General features: G+C 44.0%; 2 protein-coding genes across 3 annotated transcripts; one reads left to right on the forward strand and one right to left on the reverse strand.

Moving 5' to 3' along the window:
* The first annotated feature begins 1,815 nt into the window (after window positions 1–1,815).
* Window positions 1,816–6,662, forward strand: LOC142406664 (putative 2-ketogluconate reductase). Its single transcript, XM_075495609.1, has 5 exons — window positions 1,816–2,129; window positions 3,386–3,557; window positions 4,919–5,097; window positions 5,835–5,931; window positions 6,319–6,662. The coding sequence occupies exons 1-5, from the start codon at window positions 1,856–1,858 to the stop codon at window positions 6,473–6,475; spliced, it is 879 nt and encodes a 292-aa protein (XP_075351724.1). The 5' UTR covers window positions 1,816–1,855; the 3' UTR covers window positions 6,476–6,662.
* A 4,942-nt stretch (window positions 6,663–11,604) lies between these two features.
* LOC142405730 (putative 2-ketogluconate reductase) lies at window positions 11,605–19,454 on the reverse strand. 2 transcript variants are annotated; one of them, XM_075493652.1, is made up of 7 exons: window positions 19,031–19,437; window positions 17,689–17,936; window positions 16,138–16,519; window positions 14,710–14,881; window positions 13,170–13,348; window positions 12,336–12,432; window positions 11,605–11,948 (listed from the first exon to the last, which is right to left on the reverse strand). In XM_075493652.1, the coding sequence occupies exons 2-7, from the start codon at window positions 17,887–17,889 to the stop codon at window positions 11,792–11,794; spliced, it is 1,188 nt and encodes a 395-aa protein (XP_075349767.1). In that variant the 5' UTR covers window positions 17,890–17,936; window positions 19,031–19,437; the 3' UTR covers window positions 11,605–11,791. The 2 variants fall into 2 exon arrangements, with proteins under 2 accessions (XP_075349767.1, XP_075349768.1); XM_075493653.1 differs by lacking the exon at window positions 17,689–17,936 and having other exon boundaries at window positions 19,031–19,454.
* Between the last annotated feature and the right edge of the window lie 437 nt (window positions 19,455–19,891).

Genomic DNA, 19,891 nt, shown 5'->3' on the forward strand with positions numbered 1-19,891 from the left:
ATTAACCCTACAAGATGGTCTGACATGTAGTTATGAGACTCAGATAGTGGACAGTGATGTCCTGGCACACAGACATAACAGGACCAAACTCCCCCCAACCCAAAATGCAGCCAGCACAGTTAACTCCATGAAGCACCATTCTGGTAGAAGTGTCTTTTTACAGAAGCTAAGTAGCCTCTGCGCCCATGAAGCCTCTGCAGTACTTCAGCCTTGTATTGGGGAAACAAGGCTGCAGGGAGGGAAACCTCGGGGCAATGCAGCAGGTCCAGGAAGGGATGACTCAAGCAGCTTCCACCCATTCAAGGCAAGTTGCACCTTCAGATAAAGCAATTTGTAAGTGAAGCACTGCTGCAGCTTCATATGGTGATTCTATGGAGGGAGCTTAATGCTCCCCATGGCACACAAGCCCCCTCCTGCTGTTCCCTGGCGCCCAGGCTTCCCTTGGGCCTGTTATCAGACCCAGCACCTGGGCTGCATCCCATTCGTATTCATGGCACTTTTACACAAGCCTCCACCCCACGGGCACCTGGGACTGCCTTTGCCAGATCCCTGCCTGCTGCAGGGATGCCTCCTGCCTCCGGCAGGGCTCACGCACCGTTTCTGAGAAATAAGCAGAGATGGCAACCTGGGCAGTGGTTCCGGGTAGGTGGCATCCAAAGCTGCGGCCCTGATAACACCAGTCTGCAGAGCTGTCACCAGGCCTCTTGGTCAACTACTGCACCTGGTTTGGAATAAGAGTGTCTCTGAGTGCCATTTGCAGGTAACGATCTGAGAGTGAAAAGAGAATAGAAGGGGAGAGAGAGGAATTTTCGCCATGCCTGATCTGTCCTTGGGTATGCACCAGCTGTGCGGTGGACGCAGCATGGTGCTGCATGTAACACAACAGGAGCTGGTTCATACTTTCTCTTCAGGCCAGTCAACGGTTCTGGATGGTACGTCAGCTGGTGTTAATGAGAGTAGCTGTGGGTCTCATCAGCTCCATCTCTCTTTTCTCAATCAGCTTGTGTGTCTGAGGCATCAGGCTCACCACCACCATCACAAACTCTGCCTCCTGGAGCAAGTTGTCTGTCTTTTCGCAGTAAGTGGCACCAACAGCTTGCTCCTCTTGCTCTTTCCTGGTGGGGAAAAAAAGGATCACACTGTATTTCAGGGCATCAGTCATGAAAATATTTTCTTCAATTATGTCACTGGTATACAAACTAAAGGATCTGAGTATCACATTCACGTAGCAAACAGGTGGTGAGCAAAGGTGAATGTAGTCTCAGATGGCTGTTTAGGCCCTTCTGGAAGGCTGCAAGCCCTACAACAGGGCATGGATTGCATGCCTGCCTCTCAGCCACTGCAGGGTCCAGGGGCTTCTTTTAAAGTCTGCAAGTGGACTAAGGCTAAGCACTGGAACACATGGCAGCACGTGGTCCACTCTCCAGGATCCCCGGTGGGGATGGTGCACCTCACAGGATGCAGTAATAGCTCAAACCAGAGTAGTGGTATTCAACAGAAATCATCCGTGTGAGCTCTGAGCATGCCAGTGGTCCTCATCCCGTTGGCACCCTCCAGTGAGCCTGGCATTTTCTGTTGAATGGAATTGGCAAGGCAGCTCTTTGGCACGCTCCTGGTGTAGTCTAACAGTGTAGTCTAACAGGAGCTGGTGGAAGGCCAAGGCTTAGGTAAAGCTTATAAAGGGGATTCAGGCTGGAAAGCGGAACGTCTAAACAAGAATTACTGTCCTTGGGAGAGAAGCACATCCTGAAGAAATATGTAAGCTAATTTGGGGAACCATATGAAACAACTAGTAGAAGTGTGATAAGAAGAAAACCTTGCAGCACTTTTGAAGAAACACTTTCGCCTTATCACGATGAAAGAATTTCTTGAAAACAAAAAAGAAATGAGCAAAAAAATCCAATCTGTTTTCGTGTTTGAGTGCAGGCCAACTATTGACCGGGAGCTTCTAGAAAGCCTTCCTAATTTAAAGGTAATTGGAAACTCTGGGGTTGGAGTCGATCACCTAGACCTGAAAATGATTTCTGACTTTGGCGTAAAAGTGACCAACACCCCACATGCCGTGGTGGACCCAACAGCAGACATCGGAATGGCCTTGATGCTGGCCTCTGCCAGAAGACTAGTGGAAGGTAATGTTTTAAATTTTCCTGGATCTTAGCTACTTCTTTGGCATATCTCACTTTTACTGTGATACAGATGATCTGTCCCAATCAATGTTTGGGATGCTTTTACAGGGAAAAAAATTTCTGAGGACTCCATTTTCAGAGGCCTCTGCTTTTCCTATGTCCCGCTTCTTTTTAAGGCAATGGTGACAAGAGTAAGGCCTTTGTCTAAATTATGCACTTTAAAGTCACTTGTGATATCCCATTTGGAATAATGTCTGGGGCTTAATTCTCCTCTGGCTGTTCACTGGGTGTGTTGTTTATAGCTGTAAAAACTGAATTCAAAATGCATCCAAATCAGATGTCACCACTTCTTCATTTCCCCTTGGAACAAGTGTTAGGAGCTGCAGGAAGGTACAAAGCCTTAGTGGCCATGTCTCCATCTCTAGACCAGTAATTAGTATAACTCTTCATTTTTTTCCTACTTCTGCAAAGAGTTTGTCTAAACCAATGGGTTGTATTTCCAGAAGAGCATCAGCATTGTTATTGAAATAGCTGGTAATCCTTTTGACAAAGTTATTCCAAACTGTACCACCAACATTAGTTTGTGTCCTTCAAGGTAGGTCCTTTCCCCACATGCCCTTGCTATGCAATGCCTTTCAGGGGAAGGAAGGTGTCAGTAGAGACTATCACAAGAAGTTGCCTCTGTCTTCAGGGACTCATAGGGTTTCTGTCACCGCTGCTCTACCCCTGAGCATGAAATAACACCTCATTCCCCGTGATGTTTTCTCACTATTGCATTTTGCTGGACCTCAAGTTCTTTGTATAAAAGCTCACAGAGATCCCTGGCTGAGCTGGAATTTGCAACCTTCACCCCCACTCAAGCAGTGGGGCTGCTTTGGGTTGTGATCCAGGAGAGAAATGGTGAGATTTACCCCAATTAAAAAAAAAGTGAAGTCAGTGCTTGCAGGGTGGTAAGTCTCAAAGAAGCTATTTTTGAATTTCCAAGAAAATACTTCAGCCATGGAAGAGTTACTTCCCTGAGGAGCCATTCCTCCCAGCACAGTACCCACCCGGGAGACCCCTGTGTTACTGGCTCCTGCCCTGGCTGTTGCAGGGAATAGCACCATCCAGGCCCTTCTATAAACTGGTCAAAATTAGCAAGGATATTTTGTAAGGGGTGCTCCAGAGCCCCACTGCTGTGATGGCAATAAACTTTTTCTTTCCCCCAAACCTACGTTTTATGGTTGCTTTGTACCCATTTAGCATGTATTTACATTCAGGCTGCCAGATTGCGGTTTCTGCAGACACAAAGTATTTTGCTGTTGACTGGCTGGGAGTGGAAGTAACCAGAGCGACGCTTGGGATCATCGGGATGGGCAGCATTGGGTACAAAGTGGCTCAGAGGGCCAGAGCCTTTGACATGAGGATCCTGTACCATAACAGGAAACGGAGGTAAAAACGTCTGGTTTCTGCATGTAATTGGTCAGGGGGCAGTGTTGGAAACCACAGTTCTGCTGTGTCCCCGATCTTCCTAGTATTATGGAAATTACAGGTGCTAGCCACCGTAGCAAGGTTCAACTCTAGGTTATGGCTGAATCAATAAGCCGCAAAGAGATTCTTCTGTAAAGTCCTTTTTATTAATAGCGCTACAGCTCGAGCTGGGTGCCTCCGAAGAGGGACCTTGAACAAAGAAATCCCTGGGCATTTATACCCTTACAATCTAAATTCCCCGCCCCTCATGCAACAGTTGGGACCAGTAGTAATATTAGGCTCTGGGGTCCTCCCGTTCTTCATTGGGTCTTTTCATTGCCTCTAGGCGGGCCGTTTCTTCTCTTATCTCTAAGGTTGCAGCTTCTGTTAATGAATGTAGCTGCCTTATCTTCTGGCGTGAACCAGCTCTGGGACGTCCTTTTACTTGACTAGGTAAAAGTTCAACATATCTAGGTGAGAGTTCACAGCTTGCGGCCTAAGGCTTCAGCAAATTTAGCTACTAATGCTAAGCAAGCTATGCTAAACAAGTTCTGTGTAAGTAGTATACCAAATCGCACAACACTAGGCACTTGTGGCAGTTATAAGCAGCATGAGGAGCACCAGTGTGCCGCCCCTCCCTCGCTTTGGCTCCCTACTGCTCCCCTCAGGAACCAGCTCCCCCTTGCCTCCTGCGCTCGCTCTGCCCTGGTTAGCTACAGGCAGTTTGGAACAAGGGCCGTGTAACCTTTCTGAAGACGTTGTCCAAGCAAACCAGGCCTCGTGCCCTCGTTGTGTCCCCTGTCCTGCCAGACTCTTCTTCAGGCTTCTGGCAGCATCCCTGGCCCACCCAGCCAGTCACCCCTCTCCTCAGCCCAGCCAGATCACTCATCACACCAGCACCAATGACAAGGGTCTTAACTTCTCTTAGTTTTACAGTTCCCTTTCTTTCAGACTTTGCTTCCCCTTCATTCCTTTTCCACCCCGTCCTAACTCACATGTCAGGCAAGGAGAGAACTCTACAGGGATTGGCATAGACACAGGAGAGCAGAGTGGGGTCTGACTGCATCCCCAACCTCCTATACCTAATATCGCCTATGCACTTCGCTTTCACACATACATCACTCCTTCAGTGTCCCGCCACTCCTCTAGCCTCTTGCTCCCTCTAGGCTACATCCTTCCCTCCTCCCTTCCACCATCTGTACCTATCAATGTCTTTCCCTTTTTCCTTGGCCTCAAACCTCTCCATCTCTATGCTCTTCCAGATCTCTCCTAGGGTTGATTGATTGTTAAAGCCAGTTAGAAATAGTTGTGTCAATTTGGGAGTGTGTGCATTTTTCCTTCAGAGGAAAGGAGGAGGAAGAGGCAGTTGGTGCCCACTACTGTGAGAAGATGGAGGACTTGCTGCAGCAATCTGACTTTGTTATGTTGGTTGTGAACCTGACTCCTGAGACTCACAAACTGATCGGGAAAAAGGAGCTGGGGCTGATGAAACCCACGGCTACTCTTATAAACATCAGCCGAGGTAGGATGGTCTAAAAGCACTGTGTGTGGCTCCACAGTTAAGGATGTGTTTTGTCTGATTATGTTGACATTCCCCCTTCAACCTCAGTCTGTGATATCCCTGTATTGGTTGAGTCATGAAGTAGCTGGCAGTCTACAAATGAATGACTTATCATAGATCAGGTGCTATGTGTTCAAAGGTCCTATGGAATTTAGGATGCTCGGCAGATGTTCTCTTCTTTTTAGCCTTACCCTAAAGACAGCTTTTTTTAGTGGAAATAACTGAAAGGTTTATCATCACCAGTGATGAATGGGGTACAAGGAAAAACATAAGTGTCATTTGGAACAGCTACGTAGAAAAGAAACCTCATATGGTATTACAGACCTGTTGGCACTGAACGAGCATATGAGAGAGAGATTATAGTTTCAGTGAACAAAGCAGAGATAAAAGAGTGGAAGGCTTGAAGAGATTAAAAGATTTGTCTATACAGGAAGTCAGTGTCAAAATGAAAAGACTGAAAGGCTGAAACCGGTCACATCCCAGGAAAAGCCTTATGCAGTGGACCATAATCCTCCTCTGAAGATTAATAAATAAAATCTCTGTTTTGTTTGGTTAATGGTTATTAGAAAGACATTCTACTTCCTAACAAGATGAATATCCTGTGATTTTTCACACTAGACCCTTGAGACCTTTCCCCACTCCCAGGTAAAAATGTGTTCATTAACTCATCACGATAGCAAGATTTCATTTCAATGCAGGTGCAGTTATTGATCAAGATGCATTGGTAGAAGCTCTCCAGAATAAGGTTATTAGGGCGGCTGCTCTGGACGTGACATATCCTGAGCCTCTGCCAAGGTAGAGAAACGTGTTTTCCATTCTATTAATCTGAAATGTTTTAAACTGTGCAAAAGTGTGCTCATAACCTTGATCTCCATGGGGAGTCTCCCTCACTGTTTAAGGGCAAAACCTCAGCCTGTCTCACACAGTCATAAAAAAAAGACAAACTCTTCGCCTTTTCCACATCTGTCAGTTCTTTGCCAGCCTAACTGACAGGCAAGGCAATGAGACCAAGAGGGAGGAAGAAGAAATGGGTAAGCAAGCTTCCCATGGCTTTCTGCTTGTGGCCCTTTTATCTCAACATGCCATTGCTGTTCCCTGAGGTTCAGTTCTTAACAACTAGCATGGGATAGCTGCAGAGTAAGTTCCCTGTGTAATACATTCTGTTCTTTCTGTTTCTTACAGAGATCATCCTTTATTAAAATTAAATAACATAATCATAACCCCTCATATTGGAACCGCAACAGTCCAAGCTATCCGTATGATGGCAGAAGAAGCAATAGCAAATATGCTGGCTGTTCTCAATGGCCAACCCATTGCAAGTGAAGTGTTTCCCAAATGATGTGTGCCAGATGGTATCACTAAATTTCATATGTATGGGAAGGCACTATTTCTTACAGTACGACTTTAAAAAAAAAAGCAACCTGTTCCTGCACTGCTCTTATTGTTATGATACCACAAAGCTGTCATCTCACTAGACTTGATCTGTACTGGTATTTACAATTCTGAAAAATAAAGTGGAACTAATAAAAGGGATTTGTTTGAAGATTTTAAATTTATGCGCTTTAATATCTTCAGTCCATTGTTTCAATGAATACCTGTGTTCTGTTCCCAGGACTTGCTGCTACATAATGATAAGCAAGTATACCAAGCAGTTTGTGTAACACTCTCAAATATATTACAGGTGAATTGAGCATTAATTCCCTGCAGAAATTTGACTGTATCCTAAAACACTTTTCAGCCAATATTGCAATATTCTATTTTTATATCAAAACACTGAACAAAGCAGACTCCTTTGAAATGATCGTAGGTCTAAGGTTTTCTAATGTAAGAAGAGAGCTCTGGTCTAAGGTTTTCTAATGTAAGAAGAGAGCTCTGCTTCATCTACATGTTAAAGCAAAGCAAAGCAAATAATTAAAAAGTATCTTTGATTTTCTTGAGGGGCTCCTTTGAAAACCAAAGTAACTCCCAAGAGATTTAGTTCCTCCATGCAGACAAAGATGATGCTTTTACCTTGACTGGCTATGAAGCAATGGTATATCTACCACTGAAATCACATGGGGGAGGGCACAGCCTAAAGCAAAATTAGTGATTAGTTCTAACTTCCAGCCCAGGGCCAAGCTTTTTCTTACATTCTCTTTCTTATGAGCAAGCAACAAAGTGAGAAAATTTAGTAAAATTTTTGTCACCTCCATAAAATCTGGAAGCCTTTCCATTATTTTGCAGTATTGTAGTCTAACAGTGTAGTCTAACAGGAGCTGGTGGAAGGCCAAGGTAAAGCTGATAAGGGGGATTCAGGCTGGAAAGCGGAACGTCTAAACAAGAATTACTGTCCTTGGGAGAGAAGCACATCCTGAAGAAATATGTAAGCTAATTAAGATGTTTGGGGAACCATCTGCAACAACTAGTAGAAGTGTGATAAGAAGCTCCCTCACGTGAACTATCCTCATTATAATACTAAAAGTCACACCCCTCGAGCTGGAGACCCCGGCCCAAGCAGAGACCCCTCACCTTTGAGTGTGTGCAGAATATTAAAGTAGCACTGTAGCTTTAAGTTGAAATAAGAGAAATGTAGACCAATAGAAAACTGCTTTTTGTAATTACTTATGCATATGCATAACTAGACTGTATAAATGCTGTACCTGTATGACCGAACTGTGTGCTAGCTTTGTGGAGCTACCACCTAGCACCCATCTCTGTGCAGACATGAAATAAAAATACCTCTGCCCTGTGTGTATATTGGCGTCTCGCACACCGGGTAAACGACCTCACACTTGTGGGATAACAGTGTGGTCAGGCTTCTTGAAGGGATGGTAAAATGCAGTTTTAGCACAGGAAGAGACAAGCCAAGAGTTAGACATTCAGATGCAAATAGTGAAATACTACTAACAAGACAACAGCAAGTATTGCTAAAGGGGATTCCAAGATCTTCAGCCCTTGAACAACTCTCCCCGCATCTCTCCCTAACATTCCTATGGAAAATCAATGGTAGCTGTAAATAGTCTACTTAAAAAAAAAAAAAAAAAGCTGTCAATTCACAGACCCTCTGGGAACCACAAACAGATGGTCAGTGATTCCTGAAAAAAAACCCACACTTCAACTTGAGTGCATAAGCCCTTCTTGGAAAAGACTTGACTAAGTTCTATTATTTTGTTAACTTATGATAGCCTCAGGAGAAGGCACTGCAGTTAAGAAGTCACTCTTCAAGACGGGAGGCTGCAAAAATCTCTGCAATGAAGCATTTAAAAATTAGCCTGGTAACTCAAAGTTCATGACGAAGCTATGCAATTTGTTTTCATGAACTAGATTTGGTCCAACATTTTTCTAAACTACTTAGACACAGTAATTTGTGATTTCAGGGTAGGGAAGGACATTTATTGCACCAGACTATTGATGGTCTGAAACTCAGTAATTAATGAGAAGTAATTGTGTGTTATGAGCCTGGTGGCAGTGATATGAAACCTTACCGACCATGAGGGACAGAACTTGTTCAGACTTGATTATGTAAATACCTCTGTGTGTAATTGGTAGTATACTTAAAAGAGCTGCTTTCTTTTCTTGGTTTGTTTACCTCCCTATCTAAATATGTGGCTTATAAGATCTCTTGTCATAGATGTCATGAAACAGCACATGAAAGTGATTATTCTTTAAAATGTCTGGAAATAATTATATGTCTTTCTTCTGACACTTTGTGTGTTTCTTCTTTGTACAGATCATGGGAGGAGGAGAGCTACCTGGGCTTTTGCTAAATGAAATCGGTGTCATACATGGGATAATGTATGGCCACATGGCATTCCTGAAGAAACATTTCTACCTCATCACCATGAAGGAATTTCTTGAAAACAGAAAGCATATGAGTAAAAAGGTCCAAGCAATCTATTTCTGGTGTCACAAATCAGTCATTGACCAGGAGCTCCTCCAGAGCCTGCCGAACTTGAAAGTGATTGCAAATTCAGGAGTAGGGATGGATCATCTGGATCTGAAACTTGTAGCTAGCTTTGGTGTGAACATGGCTAACGCTCCACACGCGGTTTCTAGCAGCACAGTAGATACTGGAATAGCTTTGCTGCTGGCATCTGCTTAAAGATTTTTAGGGTATATTACATCAAAAGCCTTTTTGTAGTATGGTGAGAATAAATGGGAATGTCACATACATGTGGCAGGGAAAGATGATATATTAGGGAGTCATCTAGGACATTACAAAACCCATTGCTATTTAAAATTGTGTGTTTGTAACTGTTAAAAGTGTGCTACAGTAGCACAACAAGCCCAGACTCTTTTGCCTTGTTCCTCTGTGTTGGACCCCATTCATTTCTCATATTGGAGTGTTTTTCTTGCAGGCTATCATGTTGCCATTTCTTCAGAAGCTGCAGTGCTAGTACATGTGGCTTTCTGTTATTTTCTCCATATGCAGACTGCAGAAGGAGGGTTACTGCTCTAGCTAGCTCTAACCAAATCACAAGGGTGGATGAGGCCAGAAATTTCTAGCATTGCTTGGAATTTCTGTTACTTCAGAAATTATAAAAACAGCTGAGCAAACTCACACTGAAAAAGTACTAGTGAATGCCCTCCTTAAGATCTTTCAGAATTTCTTCAAAACCACCAAAAAGAGAAAATAAGGCACAAATTCTTTTTTTTCCCTGCAGATCATCAGTAACTCTCTCTGTTTAATATTTTCAGGCTTTAAAGTAGTATTTATGTAAGAGTGCTATGATGAATAATCAATGCACAGTGCAAAAGAAATTAAAACCCTGCTTATTTTAAAGTACATTTACGCTTCAAGCTTATGTGCTGAAGCGAGATGCACTCTGCATGCTACAAAACTGGCTGTAGTTCCAGTCTGTTCTTTACCCACTTAATCTCTGATTGTTGACCTGGACACTGAAAGAAAACAATGAAATGCAAGTGTTAGGAGACATGTGGTCCAAACTTACACTGAAGTTATTTTCTTAGTGTGACTTCTTCCTTTATTTCTAGATTAGGGAGGAGATAACTCAAAGCCATTCTCTTGCAATTGGGAGCAAAAGATTGTACACACAATCTCTTGTCATTGCTTCTTTAGTTCCCAAACTTCAGGCAGACAAATTTACAAAGAACAGGAGAAATGGCAAGTATCCATTTTTACTGTGAAAAGTTCAAATTAAAAATCTCTCTCTATTTAGGTAACTTTTTGTGTTGAACAATTTATTATGTGAAAGTCCTGGGGCAGCCAGTATTAACCCACAAGTGTGAGGTCGTTTACCCGGTGTGCGAGACGCCAATATACACACAGGGCAGAGGTATTTTTATTTCATGTCTGCACAGAGATGGGTGCTAGGTGGTAGCTCCACAAAGCTAGCACACAGTTCGGTCATACAGGTACAGCATTTATACAGTCTAGTTATGCATATGCATAAGTAATTACAAAAAGCAGTTTTCTATTGGTCTACATTTCTCTTATTTCAACTTAAAGCTACAGTGCTACTTTAATATTCTGCACACGCTCAAAGGTGAGGGGTCTCTGCTTGGGCCGGGGTCTCCAGCTCGAGGGGTGTGACTTTTAGTATTATAATGAGGATAGTTCACGTGAGGGAGCTTCTTATCACACTTCTACTAGTTGTTGCAGATGGTTCCCCAAACATCTTAATTAGCGTACATATTTCTTCAGGATGTGCTTCTCTCCCAAGGACAGTAATTCTTGTTTAGACGTTCCGCTTTCCAGCCTGAATCCCCCTTATCAGCTTTACCTTGGCCTTCCACCAGCTCCTGTTAGACTACACTGTTAGACTACAATACTGCAAAATAATGGAAAGGCTTCCAGATTTTATGGAGGTGACAAAAATTTTACTAAATTTTCTCACTTTGTTGCTTGCTCATAAGAAAGAGAATGTAAGAAAAAGCTTGGCCCTGGGCTGGAAGTTAGAACTAATCACTAATTTTGCTTTAGGCTGTGCCCTCCCCCATGTGATTTCAGTGGTAGATATACCATTGCTTCATAGCCAGTCAAGGTAAAAGCATCATCTTTGTCTGCATGGAGGAACTAAATCTCTTGGGAGTTACTTTGGTTTTCAAAGGAGCCCCTCAAGAAAATCAAAGATACTTTTTAATTATTTGCTTTGCTTTGCTTTAACATGTAGATGAAGCAGAGCTCTCTTCTTACATTAGAAAACCTTAGACCAGAGCTCTCTTCTTACATTAGAAAACCTTAGACCTACGATCATTTCAAAGGAGTCTGCTTTGTTCAGTGTTTTGATATAAAAATAGAATATTGCAATATTGGCTGAAAAGTGTTTTAGGATACAGTCAAATTTCTGCAGGGAATTAATGCTCAATTCACCTGTAATATATTTGAGAGTGTTACACAAACTGCTTGGTATACTTGCTTATCATTATGTAGCAGCAAGTCCTGGGAACAGAACACAGGTATTCATTGAAACAATGGACTGAAGATATTAAAGCGCATAAATTTAAAATCTTCAAACAAATCCCTTTTATTAGTTCCACTTTATTTTTCAGAATTGTAAATACCAGTACAGATCAAGTCTAGTGAGATGACAGCTTTGTGGTATCATAACAATAAGAGCAGTGCAGGAACAGGTTGCTTTTTTTTTTAAAGTCGTACTGTAAGAAATAGTGCCTTCCCATACATATGAAATTTAGTGATACCATCTGGCACACATCATTTGGGAAACACTTCACTTGCAATGGGTTGGCCATTGAGAACAGCCAGCATATTTGCTATTGCTTCTTCTGCCATCATACGGATAGCTTGGACTGTTGCGGTTCCAATATGAGGGGTTATGATTATGTTATTTAATTTTAATAAAGGATGATCTCTGTAAGAAACAGAAAGAACAGAATGTATTACACAGGGAACTTACTCTGCAGCTATCCCATGCTAGTTGTTAAGAACTGAACCTCAGGGAACAGCAATGGCATGTTGAGATAAAAGGGCCACAAGCAGAAAGCCATGGGAAGCTTGCTTACCCATTTCTTCTTCCTCCCTCTTGGTCTCATTGCCTTGCCTGTCAGTTAGGCTGGCAAAGAACTGACAGATGTGGAAAAGGCGAAGAGTTTGTCTTTTTTTTATGACTGTGTGAGACAGGCTGAGGTTTTGCCCTTAAACAGTGAGGGAGACTCCCCATGGAGATCAAGGTTATGAGCACACTTTTGCACAGTTTAAAACATTTCAGATTAATAGAATGGAAAACACGTTTCTCTACCTTGGCAGAGGCTCAGGATATGTCACGTCCAGAGCAGCCGCCCTAATAACCTTATTCTGGAGAGCTTCTACCAATGCATCTTGATCAATAACTGCACCTGCATTGAAATGAAATCTTGCTATCGTGATGAGTTAATGAACACATTTTTACCTGGGAGTGGGGAAAGGTCTCAAGGGTCTAGTGTGAAAAATCACAGGATATTCATCTTGTTAGGAAGTAGAATGTCTTTCTAATAACCATTAACCAAACAAAACAGAGATTTTATTTATTAATCTTCAGAGGAGGATTATGGTCCACTGCATAAGGCTTTTCCTGGGATGTGACCGGTTTCAGCCTTTCAGTCTTTTCATTTTGACACTGACTTCCTGTATAGACAAATCTTTTAATCTCTTCAAGCCTTCCACTCTTTTATCTCTGCTTTGTTCACTGAAACTATAATCTCTCTCTCATATGCTCGTTCAGTGCCAACAGGTCTGTAATACCATATGAGGTTTCTTTTCTACGTAGCTGTTCCAAATGACACTTATGTTTTTCCTTGTACCCCATTCATCACTGGTGATGATAAACCTTTCAGTTATTTCCACTAAAAAAAGCTGTCTTTAGGGTAAGGCTAAAAAGAAGAGAACATCTGCCGAGCATCCTAAATTCCATAGGACCTTTGAACACATAGCACCTGATCTATGATAAGTCATTCATTTGTAGACTGCCAGCTACTTCATGACTCAACCAATACAGGGATATCACAGACTGAGGTTGAAGGGGGAATGTCAACATAATCAGACAAAACACATCCTTAACTGTGGAGCCACACACAGTGCTTTTAGACCATCCTACCTCGGCTGATGTTTATAAGAGTAGCCGTGGGTTTCATCAGCCCCAGCTCCTTTTTCCCGATCAGTTTGTGAGTCTCAGGAGTCAGGTTCACAACCAACATAACAAAGTCAGATTGCTGCAGCAAGTCCTCCATCTTCTCACAGTAGTGGGCACCAACTGCCTCTTCCTCCTCCTTTCCTCTGAAGGAAAAATGCACACACTCCCAAATTGACACAACTATTTCTAACTGGCTTTAACAATCAATCAACCCTAGGAGAGATCTGGAAGAGCATAGAGATGGAGAGGTTTGAGGCCAAGGAAAAAGGGAAAGACATTGATAGGTACAGATGGTGGAAGGGAGGAGGGAAGGATGTAGCCTAGAGGGAGCAAGAGGCTAGAGGAGTGGCGGGACACTGAAGGAGTGATGTATGTGTGAAAGCGAAGTGCATAGGCGATATTAGGTATAGGAGGTTGGGGATGCAGTCAGACCCCACTCTGCTCTCCTGTGTCTATGCCAATCCCTGTAGAGTTCTCTCCTTGCCTGACATGTGAGTTAGGACGGGGTGGAAAAGGAATGAAGGGGAAGCAAAGTCTGAAAGAAAGGGAACTGTAAAACTAAGAGAAGTTAAGACCCTTGTCATTGGTGCTGGTGTGATGAGTGATCTGGCTGGGCTGAGGAGAGGGGTGACTGGCTGGGTGGGCCAGGGATGCTGCCAGAAGCCTGAAGAAGAGTCTGGCAGGACAGGGGACACAACGAGGGCACGAGGCCTGGTTTGCTTGGACAACGTCTTCAGAAAGGTTACACGGCCCTTGTTCCAAACTGCCTGTAGCTAACCAGGGCAGAGCGAGCGCAGGAGGCAAGGGGGAGCTGGTTCCTGAGGGGAGCAGTAGGGAGCCAAAGCGAGGGAGGGGCGGCACACTGGTGCTCCTCATGCTGCTTATAACTGCCACAAGTGCCTAGTGTTGTGCGATTTGGTATACTACTTACACAGAACTTGTTTAGCATAGCTTGCTTAGCATTAGTAGCTAAATTTGCTGAAGCCTTAGGCCGCAAGCTGTGAACTCTCACCTAGATATGTTGAACTTTTACCTAGTCAAGTAAAAGGACGTCCCAGAGCTGGTTCACGCCAGAAGATAAGGCAGCTACATTCATTAACAGAAGCTGCAACCTTAGAGATAAGAGAAGAAACGGCCCGCCTAGAGGCAATGAAAAGACCCAATGAAGAACGGGAGGACCCCAGAGCCTAATATTACTACTGGTCCCAACTGTTGCGTGAGGGGCGGGGAATTTAGATTGTAAGGGTATAAATGCCCAGGGATTTCTTTGTTCAAGGTCCCTCTTCGGAGGCACCCAGCTCGAGCTGTAGCGCTATTAATAAAAAGGACTTTACAGAAGAATCTCTTTGCGGCTTATTGATTCAGCCATAACCTAGAGTTGAACCTTGCTACGGTGGCTAGCACCTGTAATTTCCATAATACTAGGAAGATCGGGGACACAGCAGAACTGTGGTTTCCAACACTGCCCCCTGACCAATTACATGCAGAAACCAGACGTTTTTACCTCCGTTTCCTGTTATGGTACAGGATCCTCATGTCAAAGGCTCTGGCCCTCTGAGCCACTTTGTACCCAATGCTGCCCATCCCGATGATCCCAAGCGTCGCTCTGGTTACTTCCACTCCCAGCCAGTCAACAGCAAAATACTTTGTGTCTGCAGAAACCGCAATCTGGCAGCCTGAATGTAAATACATGCTAAATGGGTACAAAGCAACCATAAAACGTAGGTTTGGGGGAAAGAAAAAGTTTATTGCCACCACAGCAGTGGGGCTCTGGAGCACCCCTTACAAAATATCCTTGCTAATTTTGACCAGTTTATAGAAGGGCCTGGATGGTGCTATTCCCTGCAACAGCCAGGGCAGGAGCCAGTAACACAGGGGTCTCCCGGGTGGGTACTGTGCTGGGAGGAATGGCTCCTCAGGGAAGTAACTCTTCCATGGCTGAAGTATTTTCTTGGAAATTCAAAAATAGCTTCTTTGAGACTTACCACCCTGCAAGCACTGACTTCACTTTTTTTTTAACTGGGGTAAATCTCACCATTTCTCTCCTGGATCACAACCCAAAGCAGCCCCACTGCTTGAGTGGGGGTGAAGGTTGCAAATTCCAGCTCAGCCAGGGATCTCTGTGAGCTTTTATACAAAGAACTTGAGGTCCAGCAAAATGCAATAGTGAGAAAACATCACGGGGAATGAGGTGTTATTTCATGCTCAGGGGTAGAGCAGCGGTGACAGAAACCCTATGAGTCCCTGAAGACAGAGGCAACTTCTTGTGATAGTCTCTACTGACACCTTCCTTCCCCTGAAAGGCATTGCATAGCAAGGGCATGTGGGGAAAGGACCTACCTTGAAGGACACAAACTAATGTTGGTGGTACAGTTTGGAATAACTTTGTCAAAAGGATTACCAGCTATTTCAATAACAATGCTGATGCTCTTCTGGAAATACAACCCATTGGTTTAGACAAACTCTTTGCAGAAGTAGGAAAAAAATGAAGAGTTATACTAATTACTGGTCTAGAGATGGAGACATGGCCACTAAGGCTTTGTACCTTCCTGCAGCTCCTAACACTTGTTCCAAGGGGAAATGAAGAAGTGGTGACATCTGATTTGGATGCATTTTGAATTCAGTTTTTGCAGCTATAAACAACACACCCAGTGAACAGCCAGAGGAGAATTAAGCCCCAGACATTATTCCAAATGGGATATCACAAGTGACTTTAAAGTGCATAATTTAGACAAAGGCCTTACTCTTGTCACCATTGCCTTAAAAAGAAGCGGGACATAGGAAAAGCAGGGGCCTCTGAAAATGGAGTCCTCAGAAATTTTTTTCCCTGTAAAAGCATCCCAAACATTGATTGGGACAGATCATCTGTATCACAGTAAAAGTGAGATATGCCAAAGAAGTAGCTAAGATCCAGGAAAATTTAAAACATTACCTTCCACTAGTCTTCTGGCAGAGGCCAGCATCAAGGCCATTCCGATGTCTGCTGTTGGGTCCACCACAGCATGTGGGGTGTTGGTCACTTTTACGCCAAAGTCAGAAATCATTTTCAGGTCTAGGTGATCGACTCCAACCCCAGAGTTTCCAATTACCTTTAAATTAGGAAGGCTTTCTAGAAGCTCCCGGTCAATAGTTGGCCTGCACTCAAACACGAAAACAGATTGGATTTTTTTGCTCATTTCTTTTTTGTTTTCAAGAAATTCTTTCATCGTGATAAGGCGAAAGTGTTTCTTCAAAAGTGCTGCAAGGTTTTCTAGCACACCATGAGTTCCTCCTATATCCAGAATCAAAATGCCTGGCAACTCTTCTGCCATGACCTGCAACAGGGGAATAGAAGAAATATTCCTTTGTTAAGGAGAACACCCTTAAAGGAGCAATGCTGTAGTGATCATTTAAATTCACATCTGTAAAACAGGAAATGGATGGAACTCAATACTGCTTTTAATGATACAGAATAAATCCACAGTCACTTGGTACTAGCGTGGTACATTAGACAACTTCCCAGTATTTTCACTAAGTGCTGATTTAGACTATAACACCAAGGAATATCCACCCCCATAGATCTAAATCCAGGTGTTCTTCTCAAATAGGACATGTTAGAACAGGTCTGCAGTTCACCACGAACAGTGTCTCTGATGACACTAACCGGTTCTGAACAGCAGCAAACAAGGCAATGAGATTAATAGTGCAACCATATTGCAAAGGAATACTGCGTTCTTAAATATATCCCTTTCTTGCAACTGAAGTATTTTGAACCCTGCCAGCCCCACACGGTTGTGAAAATTGTGCAAATTTCCCCAGCTGTAGTCTGTATATTTCTTAGAGTATCACACCACATGACCTTAGAAGGATAAATTAGATTTGTCCTCCAGAATGAATGATGCATAGAATAAAAGACAAGATTTGACGTCATATTGTGACGGTGGTGTCCAGCTTCTTGATGATCAGAACCTGACGCTCCTGCAGCAACTTACTCAGACAGGACAGCAGCTAAACCTTATGCTGTTAAGTGATGGAAAACTGGGCACCAGATATGATCAACTGACTGGCAGATGCCAGTAAGGCAGCACTGTATTACACCATTTGCTTTCATCACCACTTCCTCCTCCATTATAATACACCACTCACGAAGGTCAGAGTCAGAGCTGCTGTCATTTTAGAAGTACTTCCTAAACTTCACAAGCAGAAAGGTGATCCAGAAAGTGCAGAGCAGCGAGAGCTGGTTTAGCTTTAAACAAATCAGCTGATGCACTAGAAACAGGCTAGTCGCATGTAAGTAATCTTTTCATTAGTGTGGACATGCTGAGTCCGCCACAATCTCAGCCATGTTTGATGTGCACATGAACCATTCATAGACTGCAGCTTTGGTTCAAGAACTAGGGTTCTGCTAGTACCAGGTACAACCTTAAAAAATTATATTGATAGCAGTAAACTAAAAACACTTAAAGGGACCTTGCAGAGGGAAGGGGGCTCTCCAGATACCAACCTTGGTCTGACAAGCACTTATTGTTCGTCCTCCAGCACTACCTGGGCATGTCGTGTACCTCTGTCTGTAATCCATGCTTCTCCTGTGACAGTGGTGTCCATGAGAAGCAATAGCTGGATGAATAAATTTATAAGCCAAATTTGGCTGGCCAGACATCAAGGGAATAGGTTTTAACAGACCAAATGCTTTGCTTCTGAACATAATTATCCAGGTATCAGATGTCTTGTCCAGTGTGCTAAATGTAACACCTGTTAAGGATATGACAATTTTGGGTTTGGACTCATATCATCTGCAGTATTGCTAACTCTCTTTTTAGTTTCTTTAAAGTTGTCTCTCCTCACATGTTCTGTTTACATAAGATTATCTGATTCCATGTATGCATGCGTCTATAATCAAATATAACACTAATAATAATGTATGTGTACTGATAATAAGTTCTGGTCCTCACATTGCAAAGAAAACCTGGAAAATATGAATCAGATTGAGACAAGCAGGCCAATAAAAAGAACCGCGTGTAAATATTAACTTCAGTGTGTCCTGGTTTCAGCTGGGATAGAGTTGATTTCCTTCCTAGTGGCTGGTGTAGTGCTGTGTTTTGGGTTTTAGTATGAGAATAATATTGATAACACGCTGATGTTTTGGCTGTTGCTAAGCGGTGTTTACACTGGTCAAGAACTTTTTTTTTCAGCTCCCCATGCTCTGCCAGGTGCCCAAGAAGCTGGGAGGGGACACAGCCAGGATTGTTGATCCAAACTGACCAAAGAGCTATTCCATACCATATGACACCATGCTCAGTATATAAAGCTGGGGAAGAAGAAGGAAGGGGGGGACATTCGGAGTGATGGTATTTGTCTTCCCAAGTAACCATTACGCGTGAGGGAGCCCTGCTTTCCTGGAGATGGCTGAACACCTGCCTGCCCATGGGAAGTAGTGAATGCATTCCTTGCTTCGCTTTGCTCACGCGTGCGGCTTTTGTGTTCCCTATTAAACTGTCCTTATCTCAACCCACGAGTGTTCTCACTTTTACTCTTCCGATTCTCTCCCCCATCCCACCGGGGGGAGTGAGCGAGCGGCCGTGTGGTGCTTAGTTGCCGGCTGGGGCTAAACCACGACACACTGTTACTGTTTTTCTAAGCTGGCCTTGTTTCTTTTGTGGAGCTTGACTCACTACTTACCTGCAGATTTGTTGACTGGCACTGCTGTATCACTTTGGACTTAGCCGAATCACAGCAAAATAACCCTACATAATTTCTCCTAGCTCTGTTTTAAATTAAAGTTAACAGCACGTGTCATCCCGAATAAATCCCTCCCACTAACTTCTCTGTAGAAGAAAACGAATTACCTGAATAACAACCAAACAGTTAAGCGGGGCCGGTTTCTTCCTGACGACCTTTCTTTCGCGGCTGGGTCTTACCGCAGCTGGAGGAGCCGACAGCTCCCAGTCCCCGCTCCTTGCCAGGCGCGCCCGCCCCGGCCCTCGCCACCCCGCCCGGGCCGGCAGCTGCCCCAGCGCTGCCTGCGGCCGGCTCCGGCGGGCGGCGGGGGCTGCCGCGCTGCTGCGCCGCTCGGTTAACTCCTGCCCCGCCAGCCGCCGGTGTGCTCCGGTAAAGTCGGCGAACGCTTCCAGGGAAGCTCCGGCACGGCCTGGCTGCCGTCCGCCGGGCGGGGGATCGCCGCCCGCCTCTGCGGGGACAGCTGAAGCCGGAGCGCTTTTGTCCGAAGCGAGGCTAGACCACCTTCCTCTCCTCCCACGCGCCCGGCACTGAATTTTCTAGCAAGGAGATACCGCAAAACGAGGACTTCGACAGTTTTTGGAGAGCTCCGTGGTTCTGGGGCAAAGTAATTTGGTGCAAATTCACGTTACTGTTCCAGGAGTGTTCCCCACAGCACTAGCTCAAGCTTGTGTGGATTTTTTATAGTGGAAAATACGCTTTTCTCCCTGTCTGCTGCAAGCTAACCCTTTAAATGAGTGTACAGTGTAGAACAATATATATGCCTTTCAGGAAGCAAAAAGATTGGCCTGGGATGCCCTATCTCAATGGCCAGCTCGATTCTTACACCCAGTGCTGAAACGTCCTGGTTTCACTGCTGATCACTGCAACAGAAACATTCACCCTGTGTGTTCAAGTACCGGCATTTTGGCTACAAGAGATGAGAGAGCGTAATGGTACCAAAGTGCGACTACTGCCAGGGGCTAGGCAGC

Source organism: Mycteria americana, chromosome 2 (assembly GCF_035582795.1).
Source record: "Mycteria americana isolate JAX WOST 10 ecotype Jacksonville Zoo and Gardens chromosome 2, USCA_MyAme_1.0, whole genome shotgun sequence".
NCBI classification, from domain to species: domain Eukaryota; kingdom Metazoa; phylum Chordata; class Aves; order Ciconiiformes; family Ciconiidae; genus Mycteria; species Mycteria americana.